This window comes from Anser cygnoides, chromosome 5 (assembly GCF_040182565.1).
Source record: "Anser cygnoides isolate HZ-2024a breed goose chromosome 5, Taihu_goose_T2T_genome, whole genome shotgun sequence".
Taxonomy (NCBI): Eukaryota; Metazoa; Chordata; class Aves; order Anseriformes; family Anatidae; genus Anser; species Anser cygnoides.
The window spans coordinates 63943821-63962501 of record NC_089877.1 but is presented as its reverse complement, the minus strand read 5'-3'; the positions used below and the strand labels follow the sequence as shown (position 1 = coordinate 63962501).

Below are 18681 nucleotides of genomic sequence, written 5' to 3'. Positions count from 1 at the left end.
AACCAGGGATTCAATTAGGGAAAGGCTCTCCGCCGCGCTTTGTTTCGGTGTTTGCTAACCTCGCCGTCGAAACCCCCCCAGGACCTGATCATCTTTGTTTTTCGCCACTCGCAGCGCACCGAGAGCGGCAGCTTTTTAAATTTTTTATTTGCAGAGCGCTCCGGTACGACATAAATGCAAGGAGTGCCATACTAATCAGGGCCAGGGAAGCCGTTCAATCGCCGACAAACGGCACGCGGGAAGCAGCGGGTCTCTAAACCCCCCTGCCCAAACGCCTCCTCGGATAATATTCCTTCAGATATGGAAGGAGGCTTCAAGCTTGTTAGAGGGAAAAAAAATATTCCGCAACTTAGCTATGCAATGAATTATAAAATACACAGGCCTAGGAGGCCTTTGATTCCTCCAGACTTGCACTCCATCCGTCCGTATTGCAGCTCTAGGGAACAAGCCCGGCGCCCGTGTTTGAACAAGGCCATTTTAACAAGATTTGCTGCAGCTGGGACTCGCACATGAAAGTTGGGTGATGAAGTGCGCCGATAGAAAAATCGCAGTGAGACAGGCTGATTAAGCGAGAGCCGGAGAACAAAAGCAAACCTTATCGCTCCTATTAAAGCCTGCCCGATGGTGAACAATCTCCATCGAGCAGCTCTCTCTGAAATGCTAATATTTGTGGCTACCCATTCACCCATTTATTTCCTCGCTGCCACCTCCCCCTGCCTCGCAGAAGAGGGCTGGGGGGGCTTTGTGTTTTCCTGATAAATAAATTTGCTCCGCCGAGACGCAGCCGCACCTCTACACCCATCTGTCTCCGGGAAGGCCGGGGGGAGAAGCGGCGGCAATTCAGCCGTAATGAAGTTATTGCTAAATTTACCTCCGGATTTCCTAACGCTCGGCAGGGTCGCGCTTCCAATCCCCCCGATGGCTCGTGTTTAAGCGCTGCTGTAGCCAGGGAGTTAGGGAAACCCAGCCGAGCACAAACACAGGTGCCCTTACGCCAGGCCATCCTGCAAGCCTTGCAACAGCAAACAGGCAATGGGAGGTGCTTTTATTTTTTTTATTTTAAGCATTTCGAGGCTGGCAACTGACTTAGCTCTCTCCACTTTGACTCCTAGATCACCCTTTGATCTGAGCACCTCATTTTCCCTGTAAACCAGAGTTTTGAGGCCCGGGAACATCTCCGGGAGGGAGCAGTGACCTCCCCGAGCCGCGAGCAGAAAGCTCGCCCTTGCCCCACGAGGCTCCAGCTTCCAACCACGGGGATCCCATCAAACCACCATAAAAAAAATAACACTTTTGGAGCCACATCGCTTCTGTTAACACCGGGTACAGCAGCAACCTGCGCTTCCCAAGCGCAGGACACCAAAGGGCTGAGCTCCGTTTCCCATTTCCAACCCACAATAATGAGGCAGGATGGGGAAGGGCTTCTTAACCCACCCTCTCTTCAAAGGTAGGTGAGGAAACGGGAAGAAAACACCAAAAATCAGCGCTTCGAGGGACACAGACCCGCGGAAGGCAGAGCCGTGCTCTCACCCCAGGCGTGGTGAACCTCAGGCTCCTGGGGAGCCGAGCCCCAGCACCCCGCGGGCAGAGGGCAGGCGTGCAGCCTCCAAACGGGGAAAAAGATGGGAAGAAGAAAATAGGGCAAACCCTCCCTGCTTTCTGCAGCCCTCAGCAACGTGAGGAATCGGAGAAATACGTGCTTTGGAGCCGGTGCCTAATTAGACACTGGGGTCTCATCCGACCCGCGCAACTGCCCCCGGGCTGCGGGGTGAGGGCAGGAGCCAGCATCAGGGCCCCGATGGCCAAAAGAGCCCGTGGGCAACTGCCTGAGCTCCCTGCCCCTACGGGGAGGGTCTCAGCCCCCAGAGCCCTTCTGGAAAAAAAAAACAAAAAAAAAACCAAAAAAACACACAAAGTCTGCATTTCAGAAGGAAAGCCCCAACTGAAGCACTGCAGCCAGCAGCTCCCCCCCTCTCTGCATCTACCTGTCTCCCCAGCTGGAGATCCACACCCGATTTTCTGCCTTCCTGCACCACAGGAATCATTTCCAACGCTGCTCTGCCCTCGGAGGTGGTGGGGGCTCGTCCCCCCCTCCTGGCACAGCGAATTGCCCCGCTCACGGCTCCCAGACAGAGCACCAAAAGCCCCCGAACGCCCACAAAAAGGGGCTTTTTGAGGAGGAAGGCTGTCGCCCCAGGAGCCAGCTGTTTAGGGGCAAAATTAATTTCTTTGCTGCTGAAGGTTTGGGAGGGAGGAACCCTCCTCAGCTCAGCAGACAGCCGGCCACTGCGCAAATCGCCTTACGGATAGGATCTGCTAAGCCCTTATCCCCAGGGACACCAGGTATTGTCTCGGCTCCTCTCGGTCCCCAGTTCACACTTCGGGCTCAGCAACCGAGGCAGGGGGACCCCTGCCTGGGGTGCCATGGCCCAAAACTGGGGTGTTTGGGCCAAAAAAAAAGGCACTGCCTGCACCTGAACCATCCCCGTGGCTTTGTACCCGTCCCCACAGAGGTCTGCTCCCAGAGCCAGACCCCTGCAAGCACCCGCGGGATTCCTGCGAGTTATTTATCCCCAGCTCTCTCGGGAGGGCAATCCGGTTGTCTCCATGGGCAGGGAAGAAGCAAGAGCCCCTTGTGACCGCACTGAGGCTGGCATCGAGCTGCTCTTTAATTTAACCCGGGTGTTCCCGTAATCCCACGCTCCACCCCAGTAATCCCTCCCTGCCCAGGCTGTTGATGCACGGATGGGATTTTTTTAATTTTTATTGCCCCTGGACAGCCTCCTCCCTGCCGCACAGCAGGGCAGGCTGGCCCTGCACAAGGCACGGGTGGCAGCACCCACCCCAGTCCCACCAAAGCATCCCCCTAAGACCGGGCTGCAGCTCCTCCGAGCTCCGGGGTGCTGCTGGGGACGAGGGGTCTCACTCACAGCCCTGCACCAGGCTAAAATAACCACTAATTTTAGATGCATGCAAGCGTTTTTCTGCTTTTCCCAGGGGAACATCACCTTCCCTGTGAGTGGTGCTCAGCCACAGTGCTTCCCAGCAGGGCTGGGGCTTGCCCGGCCAGCTGGGGCTCTGCTCCTGCACCAGCATCCCCAAGGGGACACAGCTGATGGCAGCGGTACAAGGAGCTCTGCCTGCCCTCGATTTGCAGGGCTGCTTCCCCGGCAGCCCCCAGGACCCCTCCTCCTGCCAGTCTGCCCTTCAGAGAGGGAATTCAGCTCCTTTGCCAAGGGAAAAAAAATATCAAGTCAAATCAAATCAGCTGCTCCCTGCAAGCATGAGCACCTCGCCCACCTGCTCTCCTTTCCCCTTCCCAAAATGGGGAAGCCCCTGGCAGCCTCTTCTGCAGGAACTGCTTTTGTATCACGCAGCTTTTCGGGTTCCTCATGTCCTGCTGTGGCCCCAGGGCTGCCCTGCTGGAGCACAGCACCCCTCCGGTCACCCACACACCCAAGGGACCTTCCCATCACCCAGCTCCGCGCGAAACCACAGCATCAGCACACGTGGCCCCTTCCTTACAGTGGAAACCCAGCAGGAGCAGCAAACAGCCTTAAAAATCCGTGCTTCCCCAACAATTAAATTTTAATTTTAATCACACGGTGCAGAGCTCTTAACGCAATTTCCCCCCCAAGCCCGGGGCTGGCTCTTACGCCGGCGTTTCAGCAGTCGCTGACAGTTTGACACCAGCAGCACAAAGCGGCTTGTTCTCCAAATCTCGAGTTTGATCTAAATTAAAAGAAGCCAAGGCTTCTGCGTTAACCAACCTGTCAAAACGCATTAAAAATAAATGCCTCCCGGGCCTGCCCGCGCCCGGCTCCCTACCTGCAGCGCGTGCCCCGTGACTACCTGCCGCGCCAAGCCCAGCCGGCAAGCGATTCCCCGAGGAGGGCTCTCCATCCCTCACGCTGCCACCCTCCTCTTCCAGGCTGCACGCGTAATTTCCCCTGCGATAACCCCAAATTTAGCCGCTTCTAGAAAGTTTCTTTGTGTTTAAATAAAGCCAGAGCTTCTCAGCCATACGATTCCCCCGTAAACGCGGCGAGTCGGATCAGTTCTGGTTCACTGGGGTGCCGGGGCTGCCTCCCGCCCCGTGCCAGCCCCTCTCCAGCGGGCTGGAAGGGATTGCAGCAAACCTGAGCCCCCTCGAGGCACCAGCGATGCCCTCCCCGTGCCCCCCAAGGACCCACTGACAGCACGGGGAAGCTGCGTTAAGGGATGCCTGGTGCAGGAGCTGTCAGAACCCATCTCCCTCTGAGCATTAAGAGCTTTGGAAATGAAGTTGGGGGGGAGAAAAAAAAAAAACACATCAATTGTATCTCTTGGGCCCTGCAGGTTTTTTTTCCAGCCCATTTGGGGGGGGGGGAAGCTGTCATTTTGCTGCCTGGCTGTGCTGTCGAGTGCAGGATGCTCCGAGGGCAGAGCCGAGATGGACGCTCCAGGAGAAGCCTGGAGTTCCCCTCCGCCCCGCGCTAAGCTCTTTTTTCCTTGGGGGATTTCGCGCCCCGCTGCTCGGGCAGGCAGGATTAGGGATTTACATACAGGTGTGGCAGCAGCCAGAGCTCAGCCCCCCGCTCCAGCTGGGCTGCAGGGGCTCAGCCCCAGCCGCTGCTCCCAGCACCGGCCCCTCGTGTGCTGGGAGGGGGATACCAGAGCTGTGACCCGATTTTCTGCCAAGGGTTTTAAAAAAAGACATCTACAAGGCACGTGGAAACAAAGCAAGGAGAAAAAAGGACGGTGAGCATTCAGCGCCCACTGCTTTCTCCAGCCAGCCCCAGCCTGGCTTGCCAGGGGCTCGCCTTGCTCAGAAATATCTTTGGGGCAGAAAAATCATTTTGGGACAGTCAGAAGCACCTGACTGTCCCCTGGGAGAAACACAGGCACCTCGCGGGAGCTTCCCATGGGACCAGTTTGCCCAGTTCACCTCGGGCACTAAGAAGAATGGGCCTTAAAATAAGGCAGGAGCGACATTTCTACGTCCAGCAGCCCGTCTGCAGGACGAGCTCTCGCCGAGTCCATTTCCTTACAGCCGGCACAAAAGCAGGGGAACATCGGAGCCAGCACAGACACTGGCTAAGGACACGTCCCCTGAGGGCTCCTGGGGGAGGAAAGGGGCTCGAGCCTCGCGCCTGGCAGAGGAGAGGACACCAGGGACATCGGCCACCACGGCCCCGCCACCCTCCGAAGCAGGACCAGGGACGGAGCACGCTGGTGCTGGGCCACAAAGCAACACGGAAAAGGGGCAGGTAGCACAGGCGTCCCCAGCCCAAAATCCTCTCCTGTGGCTGGAGAGGTCCTGAGGCACCGCTGGCTGCTGGAAACCTTGTGGGACAGGGGCCTCAGCCCACGCACCAGCCACGGGCACCCTGCACTAAATCTAAAATTTAGTGTTTTTTTGACAGCTTTAGTGTTTACCTGGTTCTTGGAAGTGCTCTTCATTTGACAGGGTTCTGGACAAGATGAGGATGAGTGCTTCTTTAAATTGGTCAAAGTGGACCTGCAGGAAAAAAAAAAGATATCAGCTGGCACAGATAATTAACTATCAGGCTGATGATCCAGCAGAAGAGTTGGCAGCAAGGCACACTTGAACAGATCATGACACCAAGCCTGGACCATGCCTTGCAGCGAGCAGCATGGAGGCACAGCCAGTGCCTTCGAGCTCTTGGAAACGGGTTTTTATGACCCAGAGGCATCACTTGAACACATTTGGTGGGTTTTTCCCCCAAGCAAGCAGCTGAAATTGCACATCCAAAGGACCGTGGAGCGTCTCCATCACTTGCGATGACCTAGGTGGGGTCGGTGGCCCCCACTGTGAGATATCTGTAGTCCTGACTAGGGGTGAGGGGCTTGGCTGTGCAGGTGCCCAGCGGCCCCACGTGCCAGAAAACACTTTCTGGAGCCGATGGCAGAAAGCTGCAACCTCTGCAGGGCAGCCCAGCCCCAGCTCCTGGCCTGGAAACACCAGGTCTGGAGCACAGCTATGGGAGAACCAGGGAGGGATGATCTCAGCGCTGCTTTATCCCCCGTCCCTTTTCCATCTGCATCTTCCCCCCCCCAAAAAAAAACTTTCTTCCTCTGCCACGAACAGTTGCAAGGGGGGTAGAGCACCACGAGCAGCCCGTGGGGAATGTGAGCAATGCCAGCCACGGCATCGCGAGACGGAAATGTGGGGACAACTGGGGAAGCCCTGACATGGCACAGCTGGCCACCACAACTCCTTTGGGCTAAAGAAACCTTAGGGAATTTTTAGCATTAGCCTTTATATTTAGAGAAGCAGGGGACAGGCACCGCAGCGAGGAGGGCAGGGGTCCGGCCACGTGTGCGCTTCGCCAGGACAGTTTAACGAGACAGGAGAAGCTGCCTGATAAAAAAAACGACGTTTAGACTAAGTGGGCAGGGTAAAACCAAAGGGCAGGTTCTGAGCAGGGACGAAGGGGAAGGAGGAGGGGGCTGCATCCTGTGCCCCCAGCCGCAGCTGCGGGCCAGATGGCTCCGTGCACTGCGATTGTGCCGTGGCCGCGGCCACGGGAGCCCGAGGAAGATTAGGCTGCGGGGACAGAGCCGGTAATGCTCCAGACCCCCTGGATTTAAAATGCAAATGGGCAGCGTGGAGACAATGGGCACGGCTGCTCGGTGGGGCTGGCGGGTGTCCCTTGTGTCCTACAGAGCGGGGAGGCAGAGGGAGGTGGCACAGGCACGCGGAGCCGCGTGGCCCCAAGGAGAGCCCGTGTGCCTTCAGCACCCAACTTTTGGATGAAGATGTGAGAGCTGGGGGGGGTATTTTTCTTCCCGTTAGACCTGCTGGAAAACCTCAAGCACATCCTAAGAGCCAGGAAAGCAGCATCTGCTCGTGTTGCACATTTGACCTTGGGTGCTGCGCGCCCGTGCACAAAGAGAGAATTGCAGCTGCTAAAATTAAAGCTGCGCTCAGAACGAGCCAGGAGAGGAAACCCCGGCACAGCAAAGCCACAGAGTCTAAGATATCTCTTTTTAAAGAAAATGACCCTTTGCCTTGGCACCCAGCACCAGCCCTGCGCTGTCTCCCTCCAGTTCACCCCAGTGTGCCCGCAGGAGGGATGTGCTGGGACTAGGGGGGGTCACGCACAGGGCTCCCCTCCGCTGGTGCTGCCATGGGCACTTCAGGGCTGTTGGACCCCCCGGGGTGGGCAGGATCCTGCCAGAAGAGCCTCTGTGCTTTGCTGAGACGGCACCGACAGCCGAGGGACCCGGGTAAGGACAGCACCAGCACCAGCAGCCTGGGACAAAGCGCTTCTGAGGCTGCCCCAGACGGCCGAGCCAGCCCCCTGCCAAAAGGCTGTCTGAACGCGAGGCAGAAAGCCCGCGGCAGCGAAACGCTGGCAGGGCGTTTAGAGTTTAATGCTCCTTTTAGCATGCTCGGCTGAACCCGGGGTATTTTGGAACCGGCAGCTCGCGCATCTGCTCCCAGCTCCCCCCGGCAGCCCCTCGAGAGCTCGCTGGGCGGGTGGGGGGCGGGTCACAAGAGCCGAAATTGGCCACGGGTGGAGGTTGGACCGGGGTCAGGACCGCGTCTCCTGATGAGCCACAGTGGGGTGGGGGCACTGGGGGCTCCCACGGTGCCAGCACATGGGGCAATTCCCCCAGTCCAGGCGGCACGAGAGGAGGAAGAGGAGAGCATCCCAGTGTTTTATCTGCTTGCTGCATCGGGAGCATCAAGCCCCGGTGAGGAGAGCGTTCCCAGAAGGAGCAAATCCGAGACAAACAAGACAAATGCGCCAGCACAGACAGAGCCCGGCTCAGCGCCCCCAGGGCAAACACCAACCGCCGGCCGCTCGGCGGTCCCAGCACCTCTCAAGGCTCGGCACCTGCTTTGACACGAGCTTCCGATGAGCCAGCGCCTTGTTAGCACTAGAAAGAGAGCGCGCATGTGCCAAGCTACCTGCTGCTTTTCCCTGCTTGCCCCAGCAACGCAAATCAGCAGGCTGCAGCCGTGGTCCCTTGGGAAAAAGGAGCATCGGCGGCTCCTTGCAGCTCCTCGCTCCCCGCGGAGCCTTCCCCAGAGCCCCGTCCCCGCTCGTGAGCCGCTTCCCACAGCGGCGGACAGGAGCTCGGAGGGGAGCTCCGGGTGGGGAAGGGGTGGGAACGGGGCAGCCTGAACCCCGATCTCCTGCTTGGTGCGCCAAAAGCCAGCGGGCATCAAGGGGAGCGGCTCAGCGCTGCCGTGGCGCAGCACCAGTGTCAGGGGACACCTGAGCTCCCCCGTCCCCAGCTGGGGACGGCCACCAAGGACAGCCCCGTGTCCGGAGGTGCCCGACTCGCCCTGTCCCTGCCACTCACATCACCCAGCTGCCCGCGGGCACCGCTGCCGTGCTGTGCCCAGACGCCGCTCCGCGTTAGCCGCTAACTGATGGGTATCGCCTTGAGGGGGCTGGAGGAGCAGGGAGGGGGGGCTGCACGCATCGCCTGGGGCCCCGAGCAGGCAGCCCGCCCGGGGAATGCCAGGAATTGCTGCAAGCATCGCGTGAGAGGAGGCATTTGGGATGGTCCGGCCCTGCCTTGAGAGGGGATTTACACAACCCCGGCAATAGCGTGCGCCGCTTAATCCCCAAAGCGCTGCACGGAGCCGGGGGGGGGGCACCGCGTGTGTCCGCGCTCCCCCCCGGCACCCTGCACCCATCCCCGCGGCGCAGCCCCGGCACAAAAGGCAGCACGTGGCCCCGCAGGCAGCACGCTCCCCCCGTGCCCTCCCGTACGACACGGCCCCTCCAAGCTCACAAAAACAAAGGCGGCTCGCTCTGCCAGCGGCCACCATCTGCGACACCGCGCTCGATGCCGCTCTCCCGACGGGCTCCCCTAGGAAACCCCGGGGGAGCCCAGAGCTTAGCCACGGGCCGCTGGTGCTGCTAACGAGCACAGGCACCAGGGAGACGCAGGGAAATGCCAGGGACAGGTTATTATGTCAGGGCTGTGAGCGTGAGCCATCCCTGCAGACAAAGGGGAGGGGAAGAGAAATGCTCCTTGGGGTCCCTCGCGCCCCCGGGGCAGCTTGCAGGGGTTGAGCTCGTAAGCTGGAACGGGGCGAGCGCGCCCCATGCTCAGGATGCTTCCAGCAGGGGCTTTTTGGTGCCATCAGGCTGAGCATTTATATGTGATGCCACTTCCTATCCCCTCCTCTGAGCAGGAGGAGCACTTCTGCTTTCTCCCTGGATGTGACAGCCAGGGCTTTAACGCTGCTTTTCCTCCCCCCTCCACCCCACGAGCAGCAGAGCCAGACAACAGCATCCATGTGGCAGGAGCCTGAGGGGGCCGAGCAGCACGGGAAGTCTCTGGGATTGAATCAAAAAGCCACGCTGCGAATCCAAAGGTTGGAAACCCCCCTGGATCGGCTCCTGCTTCCATGCCAGCCACTCCCACGGTCGGAAGAAGGGCTGCAGCCATGGGGCAAGCGAGGAAAATGAGGATTTGTTCCTTAAGGGAACCGCTTTGCTTTGTGAAAGCTGCGGTTTGATGGGAAACTGGAGTCCAAACGGCTGCTCAGCCCACGCCTATTGAGCGGCTCAGCTCCATTTGCTGCTTTAAGGAGCCGTCAGGGTATCTCAGGGCGGCTCAGAAGGAAGCAGCCCAGCCCAGCACGGAGGTAACAACGCAGGAGCACAAGGACGTCCACGCCGAGCACGGAGGTCCCCAAGGGGCTCAGCACCCCGACACTTAAACCCGTAAGGACGCAGCGGCAGCGCAAGCAGCTCCGCCACGGGGACCGTGTCCATGGGGCTAACACAACCAGTGCCCACCCCGGCCTTACCCTGCCTAGGAGGTTGCCCTGGAGCAGGGTCTGCTGCAGCGCCGGGGCCACCTCCTCGAGGTGCAGCACGTGGCACAGGTCAGTGAGCTCCTCCTGCCCCAGCGACCCCGTGCCCGTGCTGTCGAAGCTGTCGAAGAGCTCCTTGAGACGGGCTTCATACTGGTCCTGCTCAGCTTCATCCATCCCATAGCCTGCCACGCTCACCTGCGGGGAAGAGACGGGGATGGTCAGGATTTCCCACAGCAAAGCAGTGCAGAAAAAACCCCAGGGGCTGACAGAGCAGCAGCCCGCGCCGCCAGTTTCGCCCTCGTGCGTGCCGTTTGCAGCAGTGGGTGCTCGCACGGCACCAGCCTGGTGCTCCGCCAGCCCTGCAGTCACCTGCACCCAGCAGGGAGAAGCCACAAGCAGCACGCTGGAAATACTACAGGGGTAAAAAAAATAATAATAATAAACAAACAAAAAAAAAAACACTATAGGGAAGATGTGAGGATGTTTGCACCCTGCCAGGCAGCTGGCAGCAGCTATGGGCACGCGTGGTCCCCCTTGGCACACGGATACCATCGTGCAAGAGAGCACAGCGTGGACATCCCAAACCAGCACTTTCCCTGTTATTTGCATGCACCAGAGCCCGGCACACAGAGCTGGGGCAATGCCACACAGCACCATGGTGCTGAGCTGGACGTCCCCGTGCTGTGCTGCGGGGACTTGAGGTCAGGCCCTGCCCGGAGGCAGAGCTCAGAGCACTGCGCCAGGAGAGGGGACGCAGCCGGGGCAGCAGCAGGCAGAGCAGGGCACCGAGCCAGCCCCAGAGCAGAGCTGGATCACTTCTCCTCTGCTGCACGAGCAAACAGCCCCAGGCGCTGCTCTGACATTGCCTGGGGGCTCGCCCTCCCCTCCAGCGGTTCCCATCTCCATCCAGCCAGGAGCTGTGCCTCCAAACCAGCACTGACCCGAGCGCCTCAGCCCCAGGGATTGGTTTGGGAGGAAGGGGCAGGGAGCGAAACTCCCTGCCCAAAACGCAGGATCTGGCTGGCATCCGTTCATCCAGCCTGGCTGCGGGGTTTCCCCCCTTGGCTCGGGAGGTCAGCAGCAAAACCAAGTGCCACCGCACAGCCCCCGCGTGCAGGGCCACCGTGGGGACACGCCATCACCATCCCAGAAGCGTGCTGTGGGCTGTACAATGGGTATCACGGGGACCCTGTGCCCGGGGATGCTCGGCCAACCTCAGACCATCGCCCGGCACCGGCCCGGTCTCCATCTCAATTTGTTTCGCCCACGCTGCCGCATGCTGTCCAGGCCACATTTCCCAAAGGGGAGGTCACGTCCAAGCTCCCCCTGCCACGGCACAGCCACCCCCTGCCTCCCACCATCTCTGCCCCCACCAGCGGTGCTCACGGACACCCCAAAATAAGCGGGGTCAGGCTCTGTCAGAGCACCACGAGCCCCCGCATCAGCTTGCACACGCACCCCGCAGCACAGGCGTGACCAGGGAAGGCCGACCAGGAATTAGGGATTTCAGACACCTGCGGGGCAGGTGCTGCAGCCAGGACCTCGATGGGCTCGGGGTTTGGCTGGAGAGGATGCTCCCTGCTCCTGGGCCTGCCAAGGGGTGCGGGGCCGGTGCCAAGTGGCATGCGGGGTCCGTGGGACACAAATAGCCCGGCCTGGCTGCCCTCCCTCCCCGGGGGGATGCCACAAGGCCAGCAGCAGAGCCAGACCTCCCTACAGAGATGCTGCCCAGCCCCGTATCATCACATCCAAGCTTCCCAACCTCCCTGTCCCTTGTTTTTCACCCCCCAGGAGCCTCTGGAGTTGCTTTAGCAAAGCACCCCAACGCTGCAGGGAGGGTGCAGATGCATTTGCATTCAACCTGGGGTGCAGAGGAGGAGTCAGCACCCAAAACCCCAAGTGCCTGCAAGCAGAGGGAAGGCAGCAAACTGGTTTCTCGCCTCTCACGCCAGTAACCCCACTTCCCACTTGCACCCAGGGTGCTGGGTACCAGCATCGCCGCCTGCCTGACAGCCCCAAAATTCACAGCTGAGCCTGCACAAGAGCTGGCTCCAGCCCGTGGAGCTTCCCAGACATTTTTTAGCCTCTTACTGTCAGGTTCAGCCACCTCCTGTCCCCCAGAGACCTTTCCCGACCCTAATACCGCACCGCCAAAACCAGTTCCCCCAGTTAGGTGGCGCAAAGAGCTAAGTGCCACCTCCCGACGTGTCCCTGGGCACCCGTGCTGCCGCAGTATTGGGGTCACCAGCCGAGCCCCTCACTCGGTGCCGCAGCAGCCCCAAAAACTGACCCTGGGTGAGCCCAGGCATGCTCAGGGAAGACGGGTGGGGAGCCCATAAAACCAGGGAGGAAAATAAAACGGTCGAAGAGCATGTGGTGCACGGTCCCTGTTTGGGGACAGACCTGTGCTACACCCCAGGGGAGTTTTTGGAGAGGGCGCGGTGTCTGGGGCAGCCTGGCAGAGACGGGCACAGCCGGAGCTCACCGGGCTCCGAATACAACCAGGGAGAGACCTCACCGTCCCCACGCAGCCAGAGAGGGATGTTCCAGTCTTTCCAGGATAAAAAGCCCAGAAAATGACTAGGAGGCCCCCCCCCTGCTCCTCGCCTACCTGCGGTCAGTGGCGGCGAGCTGCCGGCAGCCGGGCGATCCCGCACGCATCCTGCGCAACCTCCATCTTAGGCAGCCGGCTGCGCAAGGTGACCCAAGATGCCTACTCCCAGCTGAATTATTCAGCAGCGCTTCGGGGGAAAAAAAAAAAGAAAAAAACCACCACCAAACAACCCACACCCTCCTACCTGCCCAGCTCGGGAGGCACCGGGGAGCTGCAGCCATCGCCCCGCCGTGGGCGCAACGAGGGCAGCGGCACCCAAACCCGGGGGCTGGGGGACTGGCAGCAGGAGAAGGGCTGAGAAAGGAAGGGGGGGGGGAAACACGAAAGCAGCAGCACAAAGCCCGAATTAAAGCCCAGCCTTTCATCTCGGCTCCAGATGGGCCAGCAGCTGAGATGCAGGAGGGCGGCTGGCGGGATAATAGCAGCGCTGAGCACCGGCGGCAGCTGGGCCAGGCTGCCCCGGCCCACCGAGGGGGAGAGGGGCCCTCAGCCCCCCCGGGGTCACTCCGCTGGCATTTATCTTCAGCCTCGTGGGTCATTTTAAGTCCCCCTCCCAAATGGCCAGCTTGAGGAAACCGTGCAGGTTTAGGGAAAAACGCGCTTTTCCTTCAATTTCTGTTCTGCCTACAACAAGTCCTTGGCAGCAAAGAATAATGGGACGAGGAAGTTTCACCAGCATTTCTTTCCTTCCTTTAAATCCAGCCTCTCCAGAGAGCCAGATAACCTTCACAGCACACCGCGCAGAGGCCTGACACGAGTACATTCTCGGCTAAATTTAAACTCAAATAATACAGGCTAAAAATCGTAATTACCGCTTAGCACAGTAAATGCTGAATCAACGTCAACCCCCAAGCTTTAGCCTCGAACTACAGAAGACGCACGCTGCCCAGTCGATCCCTGCACCACGGGGTAAAGACGGCACCGTGAGCACGGCACCTTTTTGTGCCAGCACAAGGGTGCATCAAGCCGAACGGCACGTTTGCTCGGCACAAGGCTCACGGAGCTATTTCGGGCTGCGTCACTGATGGTGTCTGTGTGCCTGCACCAGCGGGGCAGGGGCCGTCCCCTGCAAGGCACAGAAAGGTGCTGCTGTCACCGCTACCCTTGGTTATCTCAACTCAAACGAGGGGCTGACAATTAGCAGCATGCGACCACCCTTTGGAGCTGCATCTCACGGCCACGTCCAAAACACGACAGCAGCTCCAGGACGTGACCGTTGTCTCCCTGCGCTGAGGAACCCGGGCAGGTTAACAGCACCTTCCCTCTGTGCTTTGATGCCCAGGGTGATGGGAACACAGCTGCCAAGAAAGGCCCCGGACCCGGGCACTGATGGGTTTTGTCACAAGATGCCCAGCAGGCACTGAAACGGGGCCCTGGAGCTGAGAGGCCGGAGCTGGGGTTGTCCCAACTTATTGTCTCCTTTCCCTAAGGACCCGTCTCACCCACCGCAGCTGTGGCCAAGCGGTCGTGATTCCCCGCTCCCACCGCAGACCCCGACGCCTGCTCCGGGGAGGTGTCCGAGCTAAACCCACACCAGGTCCCACCCCGCCGCGTGCCGTCCCCTCTCGGGGAGCCATGGCTCCGCGGCAGGTCGCACAATGGCGAGAAGGCGAGGGGAAGGAAAACAGCGAGAGGGCAGCGAAGCCGCCGAGCGTCAGTAAAATCACCCCGGGTCCGTAAATCACCTCGCAGCACGCCCGGCTCTTCAGGGGTCACCACCGAAGTCGGCCGCCCAGCTGGCAGTTCCCCCTCCCCATTGAGCACCGCAAGAATTTCCACAGCCTGGCACCGGGCTGCTTCGCACCTCGATGCCACCTTCCACCCCCCCCAAACCGCAGCAAACCCCCCCTCCCCCCCCCAAAGCCGGCAGAGAAAGGGGACCCCGTTAACCAGCCCGGCGGAGCGGCGGCACGTTAAGCGCCATAAATTTATGGAAGGAGCTTCGAAAGGCAGCGCAGCGCTCTGAATATTCACGCCACCTCGCTATTTGCATCGCAATGGGCCCTTTCACCCAGCAGCCCGCACGCCAAGCAAAAAAAAAAAAAAAAAAAAAACAAAGCACCCATCTGGCCGGGTTTGTGCCGCGGCCCCCCGGGGAGCCCCCGGCGCGGTGGGACCCGCGGTGCGCCCCCGACTTTTGATTTTGGGGGATGCCAAGCGAGCTGCTGCCGGCCCCCAGAGCCCCCCCCCCCCACCGCCGGAGCCCCCCCAGGGCTGAATCACGGCTCCCCCCGCCCCCAGGCACGGCGCCGAGCGCCCTCATCCCTGCGGCACCGGGGCCGGAGGCGATGCGCAAGGACGGGTGCGGCTGCGCCAAGCAGGGCGCACGGAAAAAAAAAATAATAATAAAAAAAATAAAAATAAAAAAAAAGGGCCTCGGACCCCAGCTCCTGCGGCTGACCCAAAAAAATAAAATAAAATAAAAAATCCGGTTTGGGGCTGCCCCCAGCTCCCCCCCCCCCCCAATCCTTACCGTGCCGCCAACCTCCCGGGATGCGCCGGAGCCGCCGTGCCCATGGCTCCCTACCGGGGACCGGCTGCTGCAGCGGTGGGGGGGCTTCGGCGGCGACAAACCAACCCCCCCCCCCCCCCCCCCGCTGCCTCCAGTTCCTCCCCCGGCAGCCTCCTGCGGCTTTCACAGCCGGGGCAGAGCCGGCCCGGCGCCGCCTCCCCGGAACGGGAGGGCCCGGGGGGGGGGGGGTGCGCGCAGCACCTCCGGTATTAGGGGCGGCCCCCGGGGCGGGGGGGGGGACGACACGAAGGGCGAAGCACCCGAGGGTGGCGGCTGAACGGGGGCACCCCAACCCCGGTGCCGCTCACCTGCCCGGAGCGCGACCACCCTCACCGAGGGGCTGCCGGGGGCTTTTGGCACATCCCCGGGGACCCCCCCACACCCAGCACCCCACCGGGAAAGGGGGGGGTGGGCTGCGCCCCGGGACCACGTCGGTGCTGGGGTGCCCCCTGCCCATCACCCCCACCATCCCCATCACCCCCCAGTGCTGGGGTCCCCCTCCCCATCACCATCACCCCTCCCAGTGTTGGGGTCCCCCTCCCCATCAACCCCCCCCAATATTAGGGTTCCCCCCCCCCGTACCGGGATCCCCCCCCGGCCCCCAGCTCACCCGGCGCTGCTGCCGGTGCGGGGAGCGGTGCGGGGCAGGAGCGCGGCTGCCGGGGGAGGCGCCCGGTTCAAATGCGGCGGCGTTTATTGGGCCGAGGCGCGGGGGCGGCCCCGGGGGCGCGGGGAGGCCGCCGGCCCTTTGTGCGCCGGGAGCCGCCCCCCCCCCCCCCCCCCCCCGCCTCCCGGGCGCCGCCCCCGCCCCGCCGTACACCGGGACCCTCCCCCCCAGCCCTCTCTGCCCGCTCCGGTATCGCGACAGGCGGTGTCGCGACATCCCGTCGCCCCCCAGCCCGCGCGCAACCCGGGTCCCCCCCCCACACCCCCCGCGCGTCCGTGCGTCCCCGCGGGTGACACCCGGCCCCCCCCCCCCCCCGCAGAACACCCCCAAAAAGGGTCCCCGCTAGGGGCTGGGGACCCTCTCGGCTCCCCCCTCGCCAGCTGAGCGCAGGGAACCCGGCTGCGGTTGTGGCTTCTCTGATGGCTAGTAAGGGGTTGAGCAACCCTGCAACCCGCTGCGGCGCGCAGACTGATTTGCCTCTCTGCTACAACTCCAGGGCCCTGCTGGTCGCTGGGCACTTTTCTCTCTTTTTTTTTTTTTAAATTTTTTTTTTTAAAGATGAACCTGAAATTGGTCCGAGGGTTCAAAATATTTGAGAGGGTGGGAAACAAAAACCTCGTGGCCAGAAGCGGGGATGCACGAAGCCTCGCTTCGGTGGGGAACCCCGCTGGAGAGCCACGGGGTCCTGTAGTGGCCTGCCGTGCCACCCCGCAGCCGTGGGGACACAGGGGACGTGGCGCGGGACCCGGACACCCCAATAAACCCTGTGGTGGCATCCGGAGCAGCCCCGGTCCCCGCGCACCCGCGCCCAACGTCACGGCCTTCTGCGGCGGTGCCACCGCGGTGGGACGTGGTGGGTGGGAGCGGGCCCCCGGCCGTGGGGCACGGCCCCGCATCGTCGGGGCGAGGAGAGGGGACTGGAACGGGAACGGGGCCTCCGCGAGGGGTTTGCCGGGCAGATGTTAGCAGAGAGGGCTTTGTGCTGGGGGAGGGCTCGGGGGGTTGTTTTATGACATTGCCATTTTTCTTTGCGCTTTCTGCTGCTCTGACACTTGCTGGGGCTTTTCTTTTCTTTTCTCTTTTCTTTTCTTTTCTTTTCTTTTCTTTTTTTCTTTTCTTTTCTTTTCTTTTCTTTTCTTTTCTTTTCTTTTCTTTTCTTTTCTTTTCTTTTCTTTTCTTTTCTTTTCTTTTCTTTTCTTTTCTTTTCTTTTCTTTTCTTTTCTTTTCTTTTCTTTTCTTTTCTTTTCTTTTCTTTTCTTTTCTTTTCTTTTCTTTCCTTTTCTTTTCTTCTCTTTTCTTCTCTTCTCTTTTCTTCTCTTCTCTTTTCTTCTCTTCTCTTTTCTTCTCTTCTCTTTTCTTCTCTTCTCTTTTCTTCTCTTCTCTTTTCTTCTCTTTTCTTTTCTTCTCTTTTCTTTTCTTTTCTTTTCTTCTCTTCTCTTTTCTTCTCTTCTCTTTTCTTCTCTTCTCTTTTCTTCTCTTCTCTTTTCTTCTCTTCTCTTTTCTTCTCTTCTCTTTTCTTCTCTTTTCTCTCCTCTCCTCTCCTCTCCTCTCCTCTCCTCTCCTCTCCTCTCCTCTCCTCTCCTCTCCTCTCCTCTCCTCTCCTCTCCTCTCCTCTCCTCTCCTCTCCTCTCCTCTCCTCTCCTCTCCTCTCCTCTCCTCTCCTCTCCTCTCCTCTTTTCCTCTCCTTTTCTTTTCCTCTCCTTTTCTTTTCTCTCCTTTTTCCACGTTTGCTTTCTCATCCCCGGTCCGAGCACTTCCATTGTGCGAAGCCGAAACCGTCTGGTGCTTTGTGCCGCTGCTAGCCCTGCTGGTGCCAGGACCTTATCCCCCGCACCCTCCTCCTTGCCGCTGCCTCGCTAATCCACGGAACAGCCCCGAAAAACCACGGCTGCCACCGAACAAAGGCGCTCGGCGCCTGCTCGCGTGTGCCCAGCGGTGGGGCCGGCGGCCGGCGCCGTGTCCCCGTGTCCCCAGCCAGCCCGGGTGGCCTCGGCGGTGCCGGGGCGCGTCGCTGCGGGGCGAGCGGGGAGAATTCCGGACTCGTTTTCGGGACCGGCTGTTTGCAAAGGCATCCTGATATTTTCTCTCCCCCCCTCTTCCCGTGGGAGGAAAGCATGCTTGCAGAGCCCCGCCAGCCTATTTTGGGATCCCCCCCCCTCCCCAACCCCAGTGAGCAGCTGCAGCCGAGCGTCGCATCCGCCACCGGCGCTTCGCGGGGCGAGCTCGGAGGAAGGAAACCTCTGCTCGCCGGCGCCGTCGCGCGCGGCACGGGAAAAGAAAGCAGGAATCGGGGGAAAACCGGGCCTGCTGAGCCCGAGCTGCCTCCCACGGCCGGCGCTTGGCGGCTGCCACCCGAAAACGGGGGGGTTAAGCCTGGCGTGGGTGTGCGCCCAGGGCCGCGGTAACCCCAAAAAGGAGGCCACGGGGCCCTCCTGGCCCGGACGCGTGGCCGGGTGGCACCGTGTTGGCTGCTCCCCCTGCCCAGTGGCTCGCTGCGGGCTGCTCGGTGGGGAGGGGGTTGTGGGGCTGGGGATATGGGGCTGGGGCTGTGGGTTGTGGGGTTCCTTAGGTGGGAGCCCCCCAAATGGTCGGCAGAAAGCCGCTAGGAAGCTCAGCGCCGGCAGCTGGGGTGGTCCCCGCGGGGATCCGCGCCCCGCCGCTGTCACCACCCCCAGGGCCCCGGCACAGGGCGGGCTGCTGGGGGACAGGGGGACACGGGGACGGGGGGATATGGGGACATGGGGACAGGGATACTGGGGATAGGGGGACATGGGGACAGGGAGACACAGGGATATGGGGACAGGGGGATATGGGGATACGGGGACGGGGATATGGGGACACAGGTACAGGGGGATATGGGGACAGGGATATGGGGACACAGGGACAGGGGGATATGGGGACAGGGATATGGAGACATGGGGAAATGGGGACAGGGAGACGGAGATATGGGGACACAGGGACAGGGGGACACAGGGACAAAGGGACACGGGGACAGGGGGACAGGAGGATATGGGGCCAGGGGGACACGGGGCCAGGGGGATATTGGGGACAGGAGGGCAGGGGGACAGGGGGACAAGAGGACAGGGGGCCAGGGG

The 18681-nt window shown here is 60.9% G+C and overlaps 1 protein-coding gene across 8 annotated transcripts in view; it reads right to left on the bottom strand.

The window, feature by feature from the left end:
* The window catches only part of NIN (ninein), a 61425-nt gene extending 45751 nt beyond the window's left edge, over window positions 1-15674 (bottom strand). For 6 of the 8 annotated variants that reach the window (XM_066997407.1, XM_066997413.1, XM_066997409.1 and 3 more), the window contains exons 1-3: window positions 14881-15021; window positions 9785-9988; window positions 5419-5500 (exon numbers count right to left, since the gene is read on the bottom strand). In XM_066997407.1, the coding sequence (XP_066853508.1) occupies window positions 5419-5500; window positions 9785-9967 (265 nt within the window). In that variant the 5' untranslated portion in view covers window positions 9968-9988; window positions 14881-15021. Of the gene's footprint in view, window positions 1-5418; window positions 5501-9784; window positions 9989-12404; window positions 14225-14880; window positions 15022-15529 lie in introns of those variants that run through there. The other 2 variants (XM_066997408.1, XM_013201554.3) reach the window with 2 other exon arrangements.
* Window positions 15675-18681: the final 3007 nt, after the last annotated feature.